We start from the raw sequence: 18052 nt of genomic DNA, 5'->3' as shown, positions 1-18052 counted from the left end.
GACACTTCTGTGTGTGTGTGCTGGAATGAACCCCACCCAGCACCCAGAGTTCACAAAGTATCACTTACTGTACACGTAGAGGTACATGGGTGTTCTTGAGACAATTTCTCCACGTCTATTTATGGTTTGTAAGATGTAGAATCCTGTGTCCTTCTGGGTGACATTGCGGATCCACAGGGACCCGTTGCTGGACACTGTCTCTCTGCCGCTGTTCATGGGCCCCATCACACTTATTTTAGTGTTCATTGCATATAGGCCAATTGCATGGTTCATTTTCCCCAGTCTTCTTAACCAGACTAAGGCTATAAGATTCTCTGGCAAATTGTGTACGAGAAAAAGAACATTTTCTCCTTCAACCACGTGGGGTGGCACTGATTCAATGGTGACCTGGGCAGTGGTGGGCAGGAGCAAGCAGGTGAAAAGGGAAGCTAAAAGGGAAGAGAGAACAAGCATTGATGTTGAGCAGGTGGAGTTAGCACTCAGCTTAGGGGTGTGGGTAGAGGTGTGCCCACCCTCCTTGATGGAGGTGACTGATATGACCTCCATTCCCTCACAGACTCTCACTGTGTCATCAACTCTCTATGCAGTTCTCTGATCACCTGGATCACCCTTCAGTGTCCCCATATTTGGTGAGAGGATGCCTGGCTGACCGCCTCCTCTAGAGAACCCTTACTTTCTGAAATTTTGTTCTTTGTTCCCTTTGTAGTACCAGTCAACCCACGAGATCATCTTCCAGATACTCTGACTTCTGACCCACTGGAGTCAGGGCTTTGGAAGGACAGGCAGTAATCTGACATTAGGAAGACTCATTTCCTGGAAAAGTCTCGGACATCAATAGAAGAGGGAGGGAAGGAAGGGAGGGAGGCATGGAGGGAGGGAGGGAGGGAGGGAGGGAAGGAGGGAAAGAGGGAAGGAGGGAGGAAGGAAGGGACCAATGAAGAGGAAGAAAACAAGGAGTAAAGAATGAAGAAAAGAAAAAGGCAAGGATGGAAAGATGGAGGATGGATGCAAGGAAGGGAGAGAAGGAAGGAAGGGAAGGGAGGAAAGATGGATGGATCGGTGGATGGATAGTTAAATAAATTGATGGATGGATGGATGGATGGGTGGGTGGGTGGATGGATGGAAAATGGATGAAAGGATGGATGGATTCGACAAATTGATGAATGGATAGACAGGTGGGTGGATGGATGGTTGGATCGATGAATGGGTTGAAAATGGATGGATGGAAAATGGATGGATAGATAAATGGATAGATGGGTAGATGGGTGGATGGATGGATGGATGGATGTGTCCATGGGTTAATCTACACAGTTCCTAGGCTTGTAGCTAACAAGAATTATTATATTCAAGGGTGTTGTAACATTTTTACATTTACTTCTGTATTGTATGTGTGGGTTTGTGAAGGCATTTGTCTCAGCATGAATTTGTGTGGGTGCGTGCCACAGCACAAGTGTGAAGGCAAATAAATGTCTCAGTGTTTTCATGTCCTAATATGGCCACAACATGGGTGTGGAGGGCAGAGAAGACCCTGCAGGAGTCCCTTCTCCCTGTCTACAATGCTGGAACTGAGGACTGAACTGAGATTGTCGTGTCTCTGCAAACTGAGCCATCTTGTTATCTGTTTGACTTCTATTTGGAGAGTCACCCTGTGATGGTTGGACACATCAGGATTCACAACAGAGCAGCCAATGTGACTGACTTTCAGTAGGGAAAATTGGCAATTTTCTCTCCCCTCATCAGCTCCCTTCCAATGAGAGCTTCAGCCTGCTAAACCTAAGCGCTCACTGCACCTTCTGCCTTATGATTACAAACAAAACCCCCAAGTCTCCACTTGGACTCCTGTCATTTCAGGAAGCTCCAACCATTCTGAGTTCTGTTCCCCACATAGTCATGGAGTAGGCACCCTTACCAGTGACCAGGAGCCCCTGCCAGGGGGTACACCCCTTGTAGGGAAGCACAGAGGATGCCTCCATCTGTCTTCTCACTGTCATGTTCTTGTTCTGGGGAGAAGACCTTCAGCTCCAATGCAGCTCTCAGGCTCTGCTGTCCTTCGTCTTTCTGAGCTGAGTGTTCTCTCAGTCAGGAGCTCTTCCCAGAATCCCATGGGCTATGGGTGGTGGGGTCTGTCTCCAAGGCACTGCTCAGTCCCTTCTACTCTCAGTGCTGTCCCACATCCCTCTCAACTTTTCTCTATTTACGTTTCTCCTCAAGGCAACACCTTGAGGAGCTGTGCTGATAAACATCCCCGTGCCCTCAGAGAACAACAGCTCATCTCAAGGCTGACATCTGCTGACTCCCAGCCTTGAGTCTGTCAGCGTCTATGAGAGAGCCTCCATCCTATGTGTCCCTGTGACATGGAGACCTAGCTGAGCACCCAGTCTGCCATGTGCCCTCAGTGCTCTGGGAAGGTGGGATTTCCAGGCAGGAAGGTGTCTCTGAGGGCTGAAAGGGACCAGCTGAGTGATGAGAGGGATGAAAATCAATCTTTTAGCACTACAGTCACCAGTCAAGTTCCCGGCCCAGGAGCAGTTGTGTGAGGAGTTTCATGTCCTGGGTTTTGGAAAGTGGTGGCATGCATGTCCTGTAAAGGACTATGGGTTCCTCTTCCTATGGAGGGTTTCAAGGCAACATTCCAGCATTATGTGTTAGCTGAGCTCTGTGTTGGGTGAGCCCGTGTTTTCTCCAGTCTTCCTGGGTAACCTTTGTCCTTTGTCTGTGTGATCGCCCTGGAGAAATCCTGTCTTCCCTTATGAAAGATGCCATGAGGGAGGGTGACTTTAATTCTCCAGACAGAGGGGTGTTTTCAGACACAAGGATCTTGGGAGAGTGCTCCAGGTTAGTAGGGACAGGGATGGAAACCTGTGTGTGAGGCAAGGTCATGGCTCAGGGAAACAATTTTTTGACTGGTGTGTGTGTGTGTGTGTGTGTGTGTGTGTGTGTGTGTGTGTGTGGGTCCCCTGATATTGCCTCCTGGATTTCTCTGGGAGAACTGCAATCGCATGTCTAAGGTTACATTAGGGGTGGTCAACAAGTCAAATGTGACCCTCCTTGATCCCTTCAGCAAGGTGACATGCAGGGCCCGTCATCCTACTCACTGTGCTCTGCAGAACCCCTGTTTCCATCTAGTGTAGGGTGGATCAAGACAGGGTTCCAGATTCTTCCTGGGAAGTCCTGGGAGAACTAAACTAAAGTTAGAAAAAGTGTGCATCCAGAGGGTAGGCACCCTGACGAGGAGCCTTGAGCTCAGAAAAATTCAGAGGAAATGCCTGGAAATTTTTTCTTTGGACTCAAAGGAGAGGACAGTAATGAAAAGACTGCACCCCTACCATCTGGCCCATCTCCAGGGTCTCAATTCTTCCTTCTCTTTGTCCACAGGGTGCTGAGGGCATCTGCTCTTGAGTACATAGAACACTGATTCAAATGGATGTACCAGCTGCTCCCCCAATACGCTATTCTAGGTCTCTTTTTCTTGGTATGATAAAGAAGACACTGAGCAACAGCACTTTAGGAGCGAGTAAAAGCTTTAGTTCCTTTGTGGGTCTGTGTCATTTTGTAGCAGGGAAGGATATGAAGGCAAAAAAGCATGATTCTGGCTGGCTCACTCACTGGCTGGCTTATTCAGCGGCTGGTACTCCGGCTCATGCTTATCTAGCTTTCTTATAGGACCAAGGACCATCTGCCTAGGAAAGGTGCTGCCCACAGTGGCCTGGGACATCAGTTAAGACAATCCCTCACAGATACATCCGTAGCTAGACCTAATAAGGATAGTTATTCAGTTGAGATTCTTCTCCACAGGTGAATTTGGGCTGTGTCAATGTGGCAGTGAATGCTAACTAGGACATTGTTTTAAACAGTTAAACTTTTCTCATCCACAGAGAGAATCCACAAGAAGTTCCGCATTCTCCAGGTGAGTGTCTCTCTCTCCCTGCAGGCATCACATGACCTGGAGTCCTCAGCCCCTCACAGCTGGACCCTCCAAGCCAAGACACAGCTCAGCGGCATCTACCTTGAGTTTTCACTTTTCCAAATTCCCCATATCCCGAGCACAGGAACACTCTGGTATACACCACTGACATTCTGAACAGTAAGTAAAACAGCATCTTCAAAGCACTGATATCATCCTGACTCAGGAAAACCTCTGGGGCATCTGTATCACCTGCCCCTTCTGGCTCCACTGGAATCAGAGAAGAAGCCAATCACCAGCTAAAACAAGACAGGAGCTGGGGACGTATGGGGGAAAGGAACATGAGCATGGTTCAAAGATGATTCTTCTGGGTCATGAAGAATGGAGACCATGAAGAATGGAGTCCGAGAAAGCACAATAGAGGGAACAGCACATAGTGGGACTACTGGCTCCAACAGCTTGTGGATAGCAGAGGATGACCTGGTCAGTCGTCAATGGGAGGAGAGGCCCTTGGTCCTGTAAAGGTTCTATGCCCCAGTGTAGGGGAATGCCAGGGCCAGGAAGCAGGAGAGGGTGGGATGGTGAGCAGGGGGAGGGGCAAGGGTACAGGGTTTTTTTTTTCTTTTTTTTTTCAGAGGGGAAACTGGGAAAGAAGATATCATATGACATGTAAATAAAGAAAATATCTAATAAAAAATAACAAAAAAAATAGAGGGAACAGGATAGCATGAACTAGTAAATGAAAGAAAAACCTTCCCCCCTGGGAAAGTCCTGCTACATGGTAAAATATCCCCAACCACATTCCAGGACCAATACAGAGTCACCCAGAAGATCAGAGATGGAAAGAGATGAGTAAGAGACAGAGCAGGAATCTCAGGACAGGATTAGGATTTGCTTGTTCCCATGGGCACAGGATGGGAATTAACTTCTGCATCTATCCATAAGACTTCTGCACCTATCCATCTGTCTACCAAGGCTTCATCCCAAATTTCAGTGCTGATATTTCAAGGATCCAATTACCAAAACCCGTAAATTTTTTTCACTATTTTCCTGTAGAGACCAATGTCAGAATTCTATACAAATATATATAGGATCTGCTATTATTAGTAGCGAGGTTGGGGATTAGGAGTTCTTGAGAGGTTGCCTGGGCCTTTCAATCGAAAATCTAAGAGTACTGTGCAGATGGGTAAGAGGCTATATGGAAGGAGAGGTTGAGGTGGTTTGACCTTGGATACAAATGAATATCTGAGGGGGATATAAGCAGGATATCCAGACCATCTGGACCAAACAGAATAAATCCACATGTGATGTTAGCAGAGGGGAGGGAAAATCCTGATCTATAAAAGACTGCATTATCAGTAAGTAGCCTTTTACAGGCTGCCTCAGTTAAGCAGGTCCCAGGCAGAGTTAACATGCAGGTTAATAAAAAAGTAATCAAGTAGCATGCACAAGCCCTGATTCATCACCAACAAACACACAGAATAGTCCCAGTGGACACTCATGTGTTTACTGAGCCCTAGTCTGAGATGCCCCCTGCGTCTACATCACCCTAAGCCTCTCAAGGCAGGAAAATTCCCTCTAACCCACTCTAGCTCAAGGATGAGCCTGGATGCATATACTTGGGCTAGATCAGGATGGCTTGGCCAGCCGAAGTGTCTGTGTATTGGGTCTGTCATGAACCCAGAGGTGACCATGCATGCTGGCTCTAGCCCTCTGTATATGGGCAGTTGTAGCAATGATGGGACAGAAGTAATCACAAGTCATGTCCAGGTCAATGGGTCATGCTACTGTGTTCCAGTTTTCACACTCCTAGGGTGACTCCTGTGTCACTGGTGACATGAGTGAGAGTCCAGCTGTCCTCAGACAACTTCAGCCTGTCACTTTCTGAGGCTGTGACCATTTGTCTTCCACAGATAGGTTTGTTCTGAGTCCCAGGTTCATGCTTTAAGGCTACCATACTCACCCTCCATAGGGTTATAATTGTCCCTTGTGATGGAGGCCTTGGGTGGCAGTGCTGTGCAGACATCAGAGAGAACATGGCCCCTTGTGGGACCTCTGATACTTGCAAAGTCATCTTTCAACCTCTGTTGATCTCTGTAATCTCCACCCCCTATCCATGTCCTAGGAGAACCAGGCAGAAGGTGACTCGGGCAGATGCAGGAGGAGCTGAGTGCTAAGACATGGTGGGTCTCCTGTGCTGTGTGGGAGAGACATTCTGTGTCATATGGGAGCTGAGCTGCAGAGCTTGATGGTACAGACCTAGGACCTGGAATCATAGCCCCAGTGTCTCTCCTGGTCTTCAGTGACCCACTGCCTGCCTTGCACCATGGAGCTGTGTCCCTCCAGCTGCACTGACCTTCACTGCTGAGCTGTGACCAGCACCTTCCGCTGCTTTGCTGTTCAAGGCTGTCCTACAGATCAAACATAAGAAAACTTTCCATTGGTGCCTCGTTTGGCATTGCCATGCAAGGAACTGAATGATAAGGTTCCTGCCCATAGAACAGAGCCATCAGGGCATGGGCCTCCATGAGTTTTGACAGTTGCTGAGTGTGAGGCTTGTTTGTACAAATAGTCTTTATCTTCATGCTCTTCCTTCGGGAAATATTCTCCCTGTCAAGGTTAGTGACTCCATGATAGTTAGAAGCAGCAGGAGTTTAGGAGGCAAGGGCATGTTTATATCTTAGCAATATGGTAAACATTGAAACCTTCAGGACAACCCTTCAGGCTGTGGGAAAAAACTCTGAAAACATGAGTTCAAAATTATAAAATTTCTCTGCTATGTAAAATATAAGCATGCAATATGAATTATATGAGGGGCTTCAACTACCTAAAAGAACAGAAGCAACTGCACTATGAGCCAGCTGTTCAGAAAGATACAAAGGTAGGCAGATTCCTGAGTTCAAGGTCAGCCTAGGAGAAAAGAGAGTTTAGGTCAAAGCCCAAGCATGGTAGAAATGGTGATTTCAGGGTGGGATCCCTGGGATCCCTCCCAGCTAAGTTTATTGTCTATGCTTACAAAGGCAGGCAGATCTCTGAAATCATTTGCAATGGTAAAAAAAAATGTGTTTGCTGTCTCTTTCTAAGAATCAAGGGACTGGGGTCATGGGATACTGATTCTTGAGATAATCAAAAGGGAACTGGAGTAGATGATTGAACTGATATGTATATAAAAAACTGGGCTTTTGGTCGGTAAAAGATGAGCTATCCAGAGAATTTTTAGAATTGCGAGATAAAACTGTCAAGAGCAGAGAGCTGTATGGAAGGAAAGCTGTCTCCAGCAGAACATAGACTGTCTGCTTGTAACCAACCATTTCACTTACAGTTGGTTTTTTTTGCTGCTCCCAGACACTCCTTCCTCAGAAACCCTCTCCAAGCTAAAGATGGCCCTTGACACATTGATCTTCCCTTGAAGCATCCACAGCCTGTCCTCAAAAAAAAAAATTGTATTCAAAAATCTCACTGGACAGTGGTAGTGCATGCCTTTAATCCCAGTACTAGGGAGTCAGAGGCAGGTGGATTTCTGAGTTCAAGAGTCTACAGAGTGAGTACCAGGACAGCCAGGGCTACACAGAGAAACCCTGTCTTGAAAAACCAAAAAGAAAAAAGAAAAATCTCACATAAGATGATGAGCACGCCTGGAATTCAGCTCACTATCCAGGCTAGACTATAAGGTGGAACAGTCTTCCCAGGGATTCCATGGCGACTGACATAAGGCACAGGACCCCAAAATGCAAAGGATGAGCCTCAGAAGAAGAAATGGTATGAGGGACAGGCAAACAGATTTAAAACAGAATCATTATATTTTTCCTTGGCCTGTCATGCTCACTCTCACACAGGTGAGGACCATGCAGGAATATTTCCTGATACAGAACTGGCTGTTTGCTTGATTTCAATATTTTCTGTACATGATAATTTTGGCTACATGCATAGCTGTGTACAAGCATGCCTGGTGCCAACACAGGTCAGAATGGGACATTGGATCTTCTGAATATGGTATTACAGATGATTATGGGCTGCCATGCGTGTGCTAGGAACTGAACTTGATCTAGAGAATCAACTTGATCAACTACAAGAGAATCCAGTGCTCACAACCACTGAGCCTCCAGCCCTCCCAGTAGATGTTTTCAGAAGCAAATCTGACTAGAAGGAGATAGAGAGCCAGAATATGATGGAACTATGCTCTAAAAGATAGGTGAGTTTGGCAGATCTGGGACAGGATTTGGGATGCTAACTTATGACATATGAGGCTATTGTTACCAACATACAGGATCTAAGGCTATATATATATATACATATACATATACATATATATATACATATGTATATATATATATATGTATATATAAGGCTATATATATATATATATATGTCTTTATATATATATATACATATATATATATATAAAGAGCAAAATAAGGTAAGATGAGAGACAGATGCTAAAGTTGTTTGAAATCACTGACTCCCTGAGAAGAGAAAACCCTGTGTTTCATGAAGGATCTACTGAAACAAGGGGGAACTAAGCAAAGTCCTTTCTTTCACCTTCCAGGAGGCATGGCAGTGGCACCCAGAAAACACATGATTTCCTGTCTAGTACATGGGCTGAGGAGTCTTGATTCTGTAGACATTCTCCAGAGTCAAGAGGCTAAGTCCTAGGGTCAAATCTAACTGTCCATTTGTTTTCACTTCCTGGACAAGATGTCCCTTCAACTACTGATGACCAATACCAACTCCAGATCCTCCTGCTCTTCAGACACCTGAGAAGGATCCAGGATGGAGACACTGGATATATGGCTAGAAACAGATAGCTTGTGCTTCACATCTGTCACCTGTGGCCTGTGTGAGGCTCACGTGTACACTGTATTCCCTGTATCTTGATTTCCTGATGATAGCACATTCCATGAATGAGTGTTGCAGTGTCTACAAGGTAGCCTTAAATATGAACGAGACCCTAACACTGGGGCAGGAAAGCTGTTCAGATCACCACTGTCTGTTACTATTTGTCTACAGGAGAGAATTTGCTACACTTAATCCCTGAAGGCATGAAGTCATCAAGAAAGCCTGATGTCCCTCCCTTGGAGACAATGACATTCCTGTGAAGTCTCTTAAGTCCATCACAACATTTGGCTAATGGCCTGAGTACAGCTGTGCTCTCCATTCTGAGACTCAGAATGAGATGCCCTAGTGACCTAGCCTAACTGTGGATCTCATGGCAGTGCACTGGATGGTTCTGTGAGCTAGGAGATTCAGACAGCTAATAAATCATTCTATTAGCTCTAAAAGATCAGATTCCAACTCTGCTCACCCTCCCCCAGATCATCCAGACTCAGGAGACTGGGACAATTATCTGGAGCCAGGACTTCCTGGTAGTCTCTTCTGTTAAGAGTGCACAGTTCCCTCAGCCAGATTCTCAGTCCAAGGATCTCTCTTGGACTACATTTATAATAAGACCCACAGAATGTGGGCTTATCCTGATTCTTTGGCTGAGTTACTTCTCCCAAAAAAATACATCCTGCTCTCAACAGCATGAATTCATATAAAGCATTCAAATAATTCAGTTTGTCTACTTTGAGTGTTTCCTGCACTAAATTCTAAAGTCCCAGTGTGGACATAACATACTGACAGGAAGCAGCAACAGTCCAGACCAGTGTGTGCAAAGTGAAAAAAACCCACCTAGTACCCAGGGGTCACACAACCACACGCAGAGGTAGCACAAACCATTGACTGTTTACATGGTGATACACATGTGTTTGCGCATGTTCAACCTCAGCATTTGAGATTTGTAGGGTCAAAATATCCTGTACCTATCTGGATGATGCTCTGAAAGAGCAGCAATCCACTGGTGTGCATTGTGTCTCCCCTAGCATGCTTTGACTGGAATGGAGAGATTTAGGTGGGAGAGAGGATGGGGAGGGCAGCAGAGGAGAGGAGATCAAATGTAGGGAGAGCAGGGAGAGAGCACGGAAATCAGTGAGGGGGGAACACCATATGGAGGGCAGCTCTATGATGTGATAGGCCCAGGATGACCATTTGAGTAACTCTAACTGAAACTCTTCCTGGGCAGATGTCATACAGACCCTAAGAGAACACAAACGCCAGCCCAGGCTACTATACCCAGCAAAACTCTCAATTACCATAGATGGAGAAAACATGATATTCCAATGACAAAGCAAGATTTACACAATATCTTTCCACAAATCCAGCCCTATGAAGGATAATAGATGGAAAACATCAACATAAGGAGCAAAACTACACCCTAGAAGAAGCAAGAAAGTAATCTTTCAACAAACCCACACAAACCTAATTCCACCTCTTACAACAAAAACAACAGGAAGTGACATTTACTTTTTAATATCTTAATATGAAAATTAATATAACCAACATATGCTAATCAATTGAAATCCAAAAATATGAGGAATTAGAAATTTGTTGACTGTCATCAGTGGTCTCTCTAATTTAGTAACTGGAGAAATAGGTCCAATATTGTACAATCCATATACATTTTCTGCTTGTTTGTTCGTGACAGTGTCTTGCTGTGTACAACATAAGGGTCTTGAAATCATGCTTCTCCTATCTCAGCCTTTCTATTAGTAGGATTGTTTATTTCGTGTTTATACACTATACTATGGTTTTGAGAATAGCTTACATATTTCAAAAGTATTATACAGCCAAAAGAAACTTAAACAATTAACTTGGAAGGTGGCTTGTAAGAGAACAACAAAGAGTGAGGCTGAATGCTTTGCTTGACATTTGTAACTATTGTAACAAGTTTGAAGAAGAGGACTTTATAAGTTACTCTTTCTCTGAGACAATGCTTTTCCAAATTATCACAGCCAATGAGCCAAATTCTTACCCTCACCTAATGTCTGTGCCACCCTCCAAGCAGAACCATTGTTCATTGAAACACTTGGTGAATGACTTTATGGATAGACCATTTTAATACATACACCGTTTCTTAAATGAATGTAACCTGTTCTCTGTTGGCTGAGAATAAAGATACTCACTCAAGTTAAATAGCTTTGACCATAGCAGGAAGTCAAAAATTGTGTCTACAACTCATTCCTTGCCGTAGCAGAACTGTCAACTCTCAGCGTAGCTACGATGGAGGTAAAATCCTTTGGTGATGTGAGGGTCATTGAAGTACAGCCTTATTACAATGAAAGCCAATGTCCAAAAATTGTTCTTATTTTGGGCTTGTACCACACACACTAAGGGCCAAGATTTTAAGCTCTATTAACTACAAAACAAACAAAAACACTTCATATATTTATGTTCATTTATAAAAATATTAGTAGTGATATATTTTTTAAAATATATAGTTAATATGTTTGGAGTTATTTAAAATTTCTATTGAGAAAAGCTTATGTATTTTCAGTATTGCTGTAGACAAGCATCTACATAAGACTGTTAAATTGATTGATCTTTTATATCAAACAACTTTTCCAATACTCATTGTTATAATATTTTATAAATTTTAGCCAGGTGGTGGTGGTACATGCCTTTAATCTCAGTACTTGAGAGGCAGAGGCAGGCAGATTTCTGAGTTTGAGGCCAGCCTGGTCTACAGAGTGAGTTCCAGGACAACCAGAGCTATACAGAGAAACCCTGTCTTGAAAAACCAAATATATATATTTGTATATGTATGTGTATATGTGTATATATATATATTATAAATTTTAAAGAATATGACAAAAAGAGGTAATGTAGGTATTGAAGGGAGGTTCTCTGGGAGGAGTTGGGGTACAAAAGGGAAACAAGAATGTGATTTAATTCTATTCATTTAAGATATGTTTTTAAATGTTAAAAATTTCAAATAAATTGAAATCATTTATCCTTTCTCATCATAAGGCAATAAAACTTTAAAAAAAGAGCAATAAAAGTTATTTTAAAAAAAGAGAGAAAGAAAGAAACTCTTGCAGTAGAGGATATGGATCCTGAATTTTCCGTTTTCTGTAGCCAGGCAGGACTCCCAGCATAGGAATAAGAACACCAACACACCCACAAAACCTTTGACCTAAAATTTGTCCTGCCTACAAGAAGTACAGGGACAGAGATAAAGCAGAGACACAGGGAATGGCCAACTAATGACTGCCCCAAATTGAGACCCATCCCATTGGTAAGCACCAATCACGGACACTATTGATATTCTGTTATATTTGAAGACAGGAACATAGCATGGCTGTCCTCTGAGAGGCTCCACCCAGCAGCCAATGGAAACAGATGCAGACCCACAAACATACATAGCGTAAGTGTAGCTTGGTCTTCATGTGGGTCCCCCAACAACCGGAGCAGGGGCTGACCTTGAGTTTATTGCCTGGCTGAAGATCTCATTCACCTAACCAGACTGCTTTGTCTGGCCTCTGTGAGAGAGGATGTGCCAAGTCCTGCAGTGACTGATGTGCTAGGGTAGGTGAGGGGGATTGAGGGAGACACCCAGGGAGAAGGAGTGGGGATGAGGAAATGAGCTGCAAGGGGGGTCTGAGAGGAGGAGGGTTAATGTTGGGATGTAGAGGGAATAAATAATTTTTAAAGAAAAACAAAACACAGAGCCAGCTCAGTACGTGATGGGGACACTGACAGCTTTCCCTCTAAGAACATGATCAATGCTGCGGTGATCACTTCTGCTCAGTACTCGCTAAGGAATCCTAAACACAACCATTCCCCAACGAAAAGAAATGGAAGGTGGTGAATCAATTGGCTGTAAAATTTATCTGCAGATGAATGTAACTTATTTGGAGACAATCCTAAAGAAAAATCTATAGACGTTTCTGGAACTGGTGAGCAAAAACACCCACCTGAGCTGTACGTCTGGAAAATAATATTGACCTCAAATAACTAAATGTTTGGTCAAATGGCTAGACAAGAGTAGATTGGGTTACACACAGTTGAAAGGAGCAGGGAAAGTTTAGAAATACTTTAGAAATGGACAGTGGGGATGGTCACATGACAGTATAACTAAGCATCATGCCCCCAAAACTGTGTGCTTCAAAACAGCTACAGGGAGAAATCCCATATAAATATACATTATATAGAGTTGGATATGTTATATATTTATATATTATCTATGTTATATATATTTATATGACAAAGAATTGAGTGACTGCCACTCCTAGGATAGAAGCATGTCAGTTGGCCTTTATACAAAGATTTCAATTCTGTGCATCAGGACGGGGTGGGGTGCTGAGCAGGGGGAAGGAGGAAGGGGTTTGTTTTAGTTTTTGGTTTTTTTTTTTTTTTTTTGGAAGGAAACCTAAGAAAGGAGATATTGTAAATGAAGAAAACATCTAATAAAAAGAAAAAGAAAAAGAAAAGAAAAGCAGAAGATCAATCCAAGCAACATCCAAGCATGGATTTGGGAGGAAATCATTGCTTTTTTTGTGTTTTTTGGTTTTTTTTTTTCTTTGTTTTGTTTTGGTTTGTTCTTCTTATGTTTCATTGTTTTTTTTTTTTCTAAATAAAGGAGATTTAATCTTTAAAAAAAAACTATCTAGTAGCCAGTGATGTACATTGAGAAACATGGGCAGTCCCTTCTGTCACTTTCTCCCTTCCCATGGGTGACTGATGTCCACGAAGCCTTAGGGATAGGTGAAGCTATTGGAGCATAGGAGAGCATGTTCGTCTCTGTGGAAACACTGTACCATGTTAATAGGGCACTCAGAACATCCTGAAGTTTGGGGGCTCCTGAACCTAGTTGCCATGGATTCTCAGGGTTGGTGAGAATACTAGATCCGCAACCTAAACTCTAAACACAATTGCAATACTGTTTACCATATTGATATCTTTATTTTCCTTTAGACACCAAGTCTCACTTTAAATGCTGGCTGGCCTGTCTTTCTACACATGGCTATATCAGAACCACAGGCAGGAGCCACTATGCCGGGAGTACATGTCCCATTGTTGACAATGTTTACTACGTAACGTTCATCCATTTTATACCCTATTAAAAAAGGAATGTGCCCCCCTGCTGTAGCATGAGAGGAGGGGTCACTCATTCATCACAGCCAGGCTGACTGGGAGACTAGTTTTCGAGCTGACAAGGTTGAAGATCTCACATTGATATTCTCCAGCATCCTCCTTCCTGACAGGATTTATATGGAGTTGGCACTTTGATGGGGAAAGTGTGATTCTCTCTGTGAGCTGCACACTCTGATTATTGAAGAGCCAACGGATGGAGGTCCCAATGTTCTCTGAGAAGCAAGTGAAGACCACTGAGCTCTGTACTCTGACTGTGGTGTCCGTGACTCTCACGAAGGGCTGTGTCACAGGTTCTGCAAAGAAACAGAGGAGGGGACCAAATGACAGTCATCCTTCAGACAGCTCAAATGGCCCCTCTACAGATCACACCTAGTAAAGCTTCCAGGGAGAAGAAATCAGAGCTGTGACTGCAGTCATATCTGTGCTTTGCATGTGCTAACCAAGGGCTGTGTGACCCTAATTCTGCTACTGAGGTTGATGTGCCTCAGTTTCCCTACACTAGGACACACTGTGCATGATCATTGCAGTGCCTATGAGTTAAGATTAGATATGAGCAATGTTCTGACCTGGAGATGCAGGAGCTTCTCACATCAGTAGCATCTGATCCACTTACCCTAGGCTGGATTCCTGAGAATAAGGAGGTGCCTGGAGAACTGTCACCTCTGTCCCTTCCCTTAGGGACATTATTTTCCAGTGACTTTCCTAAGTCCATCAGAACAATTGGCTTATGTCCTGACACCTGTCCATTGAAGCTCAGGAGAAGGAGGTACACAGGTGACCTACATGACTGCAGCTGTCATGGCAATAAACAGTTGATCCCACACCCTATGGGACTTGGACAGTCAGCAAAGCCTTGTTCGCTGTCACCTCTAACAGGAAGCCCAATGCTATCCATGACCAGAAGTTCTCTGGGGACAGCTACAGCTGAGTCTAGATCCTCGGGTTCCTGATTCTCCTCTTACTGATTCAGTAGTGAGCTGGACCATGGAGGGGGTGAACACAGGATGAGAGGGAAGATAGAGGGGAAAGAGACAAATCCATCAGTGTTGAGACCTTTGTCTTTGGTGAAAAGATGTGGTCCTGTAGCCAGAGAAGCTTAGATCCATCACTCAGCGGAGGTGAGTAGGAGTGTCTGCACAAGTCAGGGAGTGAGGAAACAACCTCCATGTTCTTGATACACCTGACTGTGTGTCACTTCCTCTGTGGGGAACTCTGTCCTCCTGTGTCTTCACCCTCACTATCCTCACATGCCTGGTCATGCTCAGAAGGTGTGGCAGATAGAGGTACCGGCAGATAGAGGTACCTTCCCTCAGCTCTTCCACGCAAGCCCCAGTGTTCGCCTTCTGACTCCTTTAATCTCTTCTGTCTCAGGATGCACTCAACCATGACATAGATGAGCTGCCTGGTCTGACTTCCAGTCCACTAAAGCTAGAACCATGTTTTTACAAAGTAGTTTAATCTTTCTGGAAATTCCAGTAAGTGCACAGGCTCAGACATGTGGGTGTATGAAAGAATGAACGTCTCGGGGCCTAGCAAGGCCAGGTGTTGATGAAATTCTCATATTTAAAGCTGCTGATAGTGGTTAAACATCCAGCTCACATTAACTTGTGCATATGTGGGAGTGTGTGTGTGTGTGTGTGTGTGTGTGTGTGTGTGTGTGTGTGTGTGAAGGTGTGTGTATGAGTGTGTGTGTTGGTCAGGTAAAGCTGTCCACCATCGTGTGTATGGGTGAATGCAGAACTCAGCACCTAGATGGAGGACAGAAGTCAACTTGAGGGAGCCCTTCCTCTCCTTCCACAAAGCTCCCCTCCTCCCACACAATCAGGCACTGTTCTCCTCACCTATGTCAGGAAATACTACCAGGAGCTGCACCCAACACAGGCAAGTACATGGTGGGCCAACATGGCAGCTGCTGCCTGTTCTGCCCTCTTTCTAAGGAAAACAGCACTTACTACAACACTGCTCCCAAGCTCTGCTGTCTTCTTTCCTCTGGGTGCAGCCCGTCCTAGGATAATGCTGACTGCTGTCAGGGATAGTATCCAGGGTCCTGCTCTGTCCCTTCCACACTGAGTCCTGCCTCAGGCCCCAGGTGGCTTCACTGTATATATTTTTCAGTGCTCAGGACCACACAGTGAGCAACAAGAATGATAATCACACCTGTGCTCTGGGACAGCAACAGCTCAACCCTCTGCTGTCTTCCCCAAACTTTCCTTTATAACACACAATTCCACCTGAGTACCTAGGATGCCCTGTGGTTTTAATGCACTGATGAGGTGGAATCCACTCCCTGCAGGAAGGTGACAGAGATGTCTGTGAGGACTGGGAAGGGACCTGCTGACTGATGTCTAAGAAAGAGAGAGACCCATGCTCACTGGAGTCACCAGTCAGGGTGCATTATCAGGAGACCCAAGAGCACTTGTATGGGGAGCTCCATGTGGCTGTGAAGCAGGAGGTCACCAGGACCCTAGAGAGAAGACAGTGTCTCTGTAAACCTACTGAGAGTTTCTGAGGGACTCTTCAGCATCCTGTGCTGGTTGAGCCTCACCTAGGGTTTGCTCATGTCCTTCCTGGCAGGCAGCTGCCCTCTGTCTAGGTAATTCCCTATGGGATATGTGGAGGTAGGGAACAGCACAAAGATAGAAACACAGGATCTGCTGAAAGAGTAATGTGTTTAGTAGGTCTGAGAGACTGTGTAGAGACAGGGATGGAGCCAGGCTACAAGTTAAGCTTGTGGCTCCTGGAACTACTTTTCTGAGCATTTCTGAGTACTCAGCCATTCTGAACATGACAAGAGCCTCGGTAGAGTGGGCAGAGTGTGCAGTCTTAGGCTGACTTATTTTCAGTCTTCTCTTGTCATCTAGTGGTCACGAAGTGAACTACTCCTCATGTCTGGATCTGTCCAATTCAACTACTCTGCAATCATTTGCCTGCAGAAGACAATTCCAGAAGGTGGACCTCAAAGCAAACCAACTGCAGAGGAGGACATGTGTCCTCTGCTCCTTGCATTGGGGACCCTGCCCTTCGGGTGAGGTCTCCTAAGCCCCTCAGGACAGTTAGTTAATGGCCTGGGCACCTGTCCAGCTATGCTCTCCCTGCTGACTCTCTGAGGTAGATGTCCAAGGGACCTAGCCTAACCATGGCTCCCATGGCAGTTCACTGGCTGGTTCCACACGCTGATAGAGCTTTCTCCCATGTCAGCTCCAACGGGAATCCAAAAACAAGCAGTGACAAAAACACTCCCCAGTGTCCCCTGGAGTCTAAACAGGGATGGAGATTAGCAGCCAGGACTTCCTTGTGCTCTCTGTGAGGACCTGGAATTACTTCTTCAGGCAGGGCCTGAATGACCCACCCCCCAGAGTCTTCCTCAGGGCTATGTGCAAGGTGAGAGACCCTAGGGTCAGGGCTGTATCTGATGTCCTTGGCCAGCACAGGCCTTCCTCTCTGCAGGTAAAGACAGGTGACGGGTTCTGACCTACTGCTGTTGGTCCACCCCAGGTGTGTCCTGCAGTAAGTGTCCAAACCCCAATGTGAGGACACATTGCAGTGGTGGAGATAGCAGGCACAGGTCACTCCTCATAATCCACTTATGAAGTAGGATAAGCCACACCCAGAAGCTAGAAGTCAAAGAGAGTCACTTACTGTTCACATGGATTTGCACGTATGCTTTTTCAATTTTGAAATTTCTGTCTATTGTTTGGAGTGTGTACAAGCCTGAGTCTTTCTCAGTGACATCCTGGAGCAGCAGGGATCCATTGGTGTACACTGTCTCTTTTCTGCTTTGTGCGGGCCCCTTGGTAATGGAGTTCCTGGCTCTGCTATATTCTGCAATTTTAAAGACGTGGAAGGTAGACGCTCCTTTGTACCAGGAAAAAATCTGGAAATCTTCTGGCAGATTAAGAACACGGAGAAGGATGCTTTCCCCTTCGGCAGCATGCTGTGGCACTGGCTCAATCACGAGCTGGGCAGAGGTGAGAGGATCACAGCACAAGGAAAGGGAGGCTGGAAGGGAAAGAAGAAAGGTCATCACATGGGATCATTGTGCTTGGTGGAAAGATGACGACCTGCATCCTGAACAGATGGACTCTTCACTCAGCCTAGACAGGCAGGTGTGTGTGTGTGTCTGTCCCACCTGATGGAAGTCAGCAACATGGCCTCCATTCCCTCAGTGCCCTAGAA

At 45.0% G+C, this 18052-nt stretch overlaps 1 protein-coding gene across 5 annotated transcripts in view; it reads right to left on the bottom strand.

Annotated features, from left to right (window-relative positions):
* The window catches only part of LOC116101691 (pregnancy-specific glycoprotein 22-like), an 80589-nt gene that overhangs the window by 32061 nt on the left and 30476 nt on the right, over nt 1-18052 (bottom strand). Inside the window, exons 4-5 of one of the 5 annotated variants that reach the window (XM_031385457.1) lie at nt 17516-17875; nt 69-428 (exon numbers count right to left, since the gene is read on the bottom strand). In XM_031385457.1, the coding sequence (XP_031241317.1) occupies nt 69-428; nt 17516-17875 (720 nt within the window). Of the gene's footprint in view, nt 1-68; nt 429-1909; nt 1992-13664; nt 14170-17515; nt 17876-18052 lie in introns of those variants that run through there. The other 4 variants (XM_031385462.1, XM_031385460.1, XM_031385461.1 and 1 more) reach the window with 4 other exon arrangements.

The sequence above is a fragment of the Mastomys coucha genome, unplaced genomic scaffold, assembly GCF_008632895.1.
Source record: "Mastomys coucha isolate ucsf_1 unplaced genomic scaffold, UCSF_Mcou_1 pScaffold21, whole genome shotgun sequence".
Classification (NCBI taxonomy): Eukaryota; Metazoa; Chordata; class Mammalia; order Rodentia; family Muridae; genus Mastomys; species Mastomys coucha.
Note: the sequence above shows the minus strand (reverse complement) of the source record. Positions and strands in the feature narration are given on the sequence as shown.